This window comes from Limulus polyphemus, unplaced genomic scaffold, assembly GCF_000517525.1.
Source record: "Limulus polyphemus unplaced genomic scaffold, Limulus_polyphemus-2.1.2 Scaffold1289, whole genome shotgun sequence".
NCBI classification, from domain to species: Eukaryota; Metazoa; Arthropoda; class Merostomata; order Xiphosura; family Limulidae; genus Limulus; species Limulus polyphemus.
In genome coordinates, this window is record NW_013666899.1 from 46,804 (window position 1) to 51,550 (window position 4,747).

The following is a 4,747-nucleotide window of genomic DNA, read 5'->3' on the forward strand; positions in this document are numbered from 1 at the left end:
AAATACAAAATTAAGAATATAGTGGGTGTGAAATATGCATTTACATATTACATAGAGAAAAATATGTAATTAGAGTTTGGCTATTACTGTGGAATTCACTCATTGATTAATAGAAGGCCCCATTAATCAATTAGTACAGTGTTCCTCAAACTATTATATACTAGCAAAAAAAAGCATGGTGGGTTGTGCCAGTGAGTTGCTTTCCTTGTAGTGAGCAGTTCAAAAAGAAAAAATATAAAAGAAGTGTTTGATTCCCTGTGGCGGACAGAGTGCAGATAGCCTGTTGTGTAGTTCTGCACTAAAAAAAGAGACAGACAGTTGAAAAAAATGTTGTTTGAGAGTGCTACCAACTATTTGACTTTTCTATAGATGGCAGTTCAAAATTAGGCAGTGGCAGTAGCCTTAGTAGCTTTGCCATAACAAAGACAGGATGAGTACGTTTGGCAACAGTGGGAATTGAACCAGAAACCCTTGAATCATGAGACCCCCCCCCCCCAAATTACCAAAGCTGGAAAAAAACGAATGCATCAGGCTAAAATTGGGGAGAGCATTGTTACTCCATTATGTAGCTTTGTGCTTAACAACAGACAAATGTAATAATATTTTGATTACTTGGAGAGTTGAAATAGTTGAAAATAGTAATAATTGGAAACCCTAATTTCAATTAATTTATTATTTTTTGTGACATTCCATTTCATCATAATTTCATTTAATCAACGTTGATTTAATCCAAAACTCTAATAGTCAGAAAGAATGTCTGACGAGTCGATTATTTTTGTCATTGGAATAACACTGGGGGTGTTTCCCCTCTGTACACCCCCTAAATTCAACATTGTACTGAAGTGTTTAGTTATATTTTGTATTTGATCTTGACATTAATGTTTTCTCAAACATGAATTAAAAATACCTATAGATTATAATGTTTTATAGGGCTGTTAATTCTTCTGATAACATCTTTACATTATAATGTCTCTAAGTGGATCATTGAATATTTTTATCGTTTAATCAAGAAAATGGATTATTGTGAGAGACCATAGTAGTCCTGAATTTTTTTCAGAAATGTTGTATCTTAATGTTTTGGAAGGTTTATATAATTGGTAAAATTACTGTTTTTATAATTTAGAATCTATATTTAAACAACAGTGCATTGGCTTATAAAGTTACTAATGTTTGCTCTAGATGACAGCAATAAGAAACCCGAATGTGGAGACACAGTGTAAAATAGAACCCAGATATCATATCAAACTGTTGTTTGGTTTAGATAATATTGTTAATTTATCTCAAAGATGCCTCAACTAAAAAATATATATACACACAAGGTTTCTGAATGAATTTTACACCAGGGTTTATCATTATGCAAAAAACAAATTATTTTATAGTATTTAGTGTGTCCTGAAGAGCAATTATTTTATAAATCTCAAAGACTTAAGACCTTAAAAAAAACAGAATTCTTAGAAATTGTAATAAGTACTGGATGTGATAATTTAATTGTTTTTTTACATCATTGCTACCTTAGGATATATCTGAGAGTGGACAGTTATGGACTTTCAGCATAGGCCTGGAGGAAAAACGGGGTCAGGTGGTGTAGCCTCATGGTCCGAAACTAATCGAGACAGACGAGAACGTCTTCGCCAGTTGGCTTTGGAGACAATTGACCTGAATAAAGATCCCTACTTTATGAAAAACCATTTAGGTAAATTCTTTTAAAGTTGTTTTGTGTCAGGAGTAAGTATATGTTTTGGAAAAAATAGTATATATAGTTAAAAAAAAATATATATGTATATATATTTGTTTATTTTTCAGGTTGTTCCTTATCATTAGCCCCCCAGTGGCACAGTGGTATGTCTGGAGACTTTCTATTCTAGAAACCAGGTTTCTATACCCGTGGTGAGCAAAGTACAGATAGCCCACTGTGTAGCTTTGTGCTTAATTACAAACAAACAAATAAATCCTTATCCACTAATAGAAATTTCAGGAAATCATATTTTGTTAAATTTTTCACCTTGGCTGTACAACATATAGAAACATTTATAGAATGAATTTTACCCAGTTCAGGTGCATTTATTCCAAAATTTATTCTTCAAATAGCAAATTCAAAGATCTCAACATGATTTAGTGAGTACTGGTTTGTAGCATTGGAACTCCATATTTTAGGAGGTGTAAAAGCAGGTATCTTCAGTAAACAGTTTAGGATCTGGGGAAGTGCTAGGAACTCCCTTGCGAGTTTTTTTTTAATTTGTAAACATTATTGTTAGATATACACGACTGAGTTTATAGAGAGTATTATGATTTAGATGGGTTAAGTATAGCACTAGTGTTAAATTTAGTTATTTTTAGAAGTGATAGTTTATTGCAGGTTTGTTTACATAACTGTGGATGAATCATATGTTGTATATTTCAGTTGTTTTGAATTGATGCTTGTTGTATTATTGCATCATGTTACTAAAACCTCCTAAATTTTTCTTATTGTTTTAATTATTATCACATCATAATAGCTCATATTGTGTAGAAAGTTCTAGGTCTTGGTCAGGCTATAAATATATCTAAAAAATGTAGTTCAATTTAGACAAAGTTAGCTAGATAGAGATAGATCTAGACTGAGTGATTGTGAGTTTAACCATAATTAGCATATAGTGAGAATGACATTATCACAGATGGTATTGGAACAACAGAGTAGAGAAAAATAATTATCTTGTCAAGTTTGTTCTAAACTAACTGAACCAACCTGTGTAGACTTTGATTGAAAAAAAAGACAATTATTTATAGTTTGGATACAACTTTTGTAACCAACAGTGTAAAGAACACTTGTATATATGTTTCACTTGTTTTAAAATATATTATTTTAAAACAAGTGGACTGTGTTTTTTGTTTATTGTTGAAATTTATTGCCAAAAAGTCATAGACACCTACTGTAAAGAATCTCTACCATACCAGTGTTCCCTCTAAGCTGCATGGCTGCACAACAACCAATCAAATGTCATGCACTTAAGTATTCCAGCTTTGTACATCCTCAGTAATGGTGAGGAGTCTTAGAACATTGATGGCCATAATGACCCTGGCAGTTGATGGTCCCCCCCCCCCCAAAAAAAAAAGAAAAAAAAAACTGGTAGCACACATCCCACATTGCTTTGATACTGGTGCATATGAAAATATTCATTCTGCACATGGATTGAAAAAATTAAGAGGGAACATTGGACCATACATAAGTAAAAAACAATTACAAAAATTAAATTTAGACCAAATTGCCAAACTTAAAAGTAACTAATTTCTGATTCTTTTGATTATTAAGTTCTAAAATAATTTCAACAACTTGATTTGTGTTTGATGTTATTACGGTATTTTTCCATACTGCAAAGTTGTTTATGAGAGAAAAATGTTTTCCAGTTTTAAACCAAAACACTTATTTAGCAGAATTTTTCATTTGTTAAGAGATAATAAATTTAACATTTCAAACTTTTGTTTTTGTATTTTAATGCCTACAATTTATCACCTGTAATAAACAAATAGTATTCAAGTAAAAGCCCTCAGGTTGTTATTTGACCTGGGTAACTAGTGGAATTTGCTAATTGATTATTATCACGTGAGACTAATATTTCTATTTCCAACTAGTTTTAGTTTTTTTTAAAAAGACATTTTCGAATTACTCTTTATTTAATACGATAGACATCTTCAGGTACTACAAGTTAGGATTTATCTACATAAAAATATAACATAATATGAGCTGAAAATACCATTAATACTGTATCTTAGGTTTCTTTCTATAAATTTTCACAGAACTACCCCGTTAAAAGTTCCCCCAATGTGTCAGTGGTAAATTTATGGACTTATACTGCTACAAATCAGGGTGCAAAGAGCCCATTGAATGCTTTGAACTAATGATCACCAAAACTTCAGAATTTGTGTTGATGAAAGTAAACTATACTTGATTATGCTGGTTGATTATAAATCAGAAAAATATTAAACATAACATTCTTAACTCTTATACATGCCCTTTGGTAAATTTTCACCAGTATAATAAGGGGTATTGCATGACCAATCAGAGCCAGTAAAGTTGAGAAAATAGTAAAGAATTGTTATGGATAACTGGGATATTTATTACCAAATTTACTACCACTACTTAATAACTGTTGTTAAAGAAAAGAGTATAGCATTGTTACAGAGAATCCAGTTATCTGAATTTAGTACACTGTTACTAAATAAACTAATTCATTGTTAGCAGTAAGTGTCTTCAGATTTATGATGTTAGAAAAACACATAGGTTCAGGAAGTCTAGATAGAAATGAATCAGTTTGCCCCCGAAGAAGAAAGGTCCATCTTTCAAAAGCACTTGGGTTATAGGGTTTTACATGTCCTTAGATATCATATGTTAAAAACGTGTGTTATAGATAACATATATATAATTCAGCGAAAACAAATCCACTTCAATCAGAGAAAAATAAAGTACAATGTTTACTATCTGACAATAAAACTTTTGTTGTTACTAGATGACATCCTTATAGAAATTAAAATGGTGCATAAGATGGAATTCGAAGCAGCAATATAAAAAAAGATTTAATTACAAAATGTTTTGTAACTTTTCCTAATTATATAATCAGCTTGAAAAAAACTTAACAATTAATTACCGTAGTTTTTGGAATGTAAGACGCACCCATATTTTGAAGATAAAGTTTTGGGGAACAAAAACTACGTTCGCATTTGAAAGATTTTTATTGAACAAAAATTCAATTTGATACTTTAAAAATTGGTA

The 4,747-nt window shown here is 30.9% G+C and overlaps 1 protein-coding gene across 1 annotated transcript in view; it reads left to right on the forward strand.

The window, feature by feature from the left end:
- LOC106462954 (splicing factor 3A subunit 2-like) overlaps positions 1–4,747 on the forward strand; it is a 7,861-nt gene that overhangs the window by 1,145 nt on the left and 1,969 nt on the right. The window contains exon 2 of the mRNA XM_013922924.2: positions 1,517–1,693. Coding sequence (XP_013778378.1) covers positions 1,540–1,693 — 154 coding nt within the window. The 5' untranslated portion in view covers positions 1,517–1,539. The remainder of the gene's footprint in view (positions 1–1,516; positions 1,694–4,747) is intronic.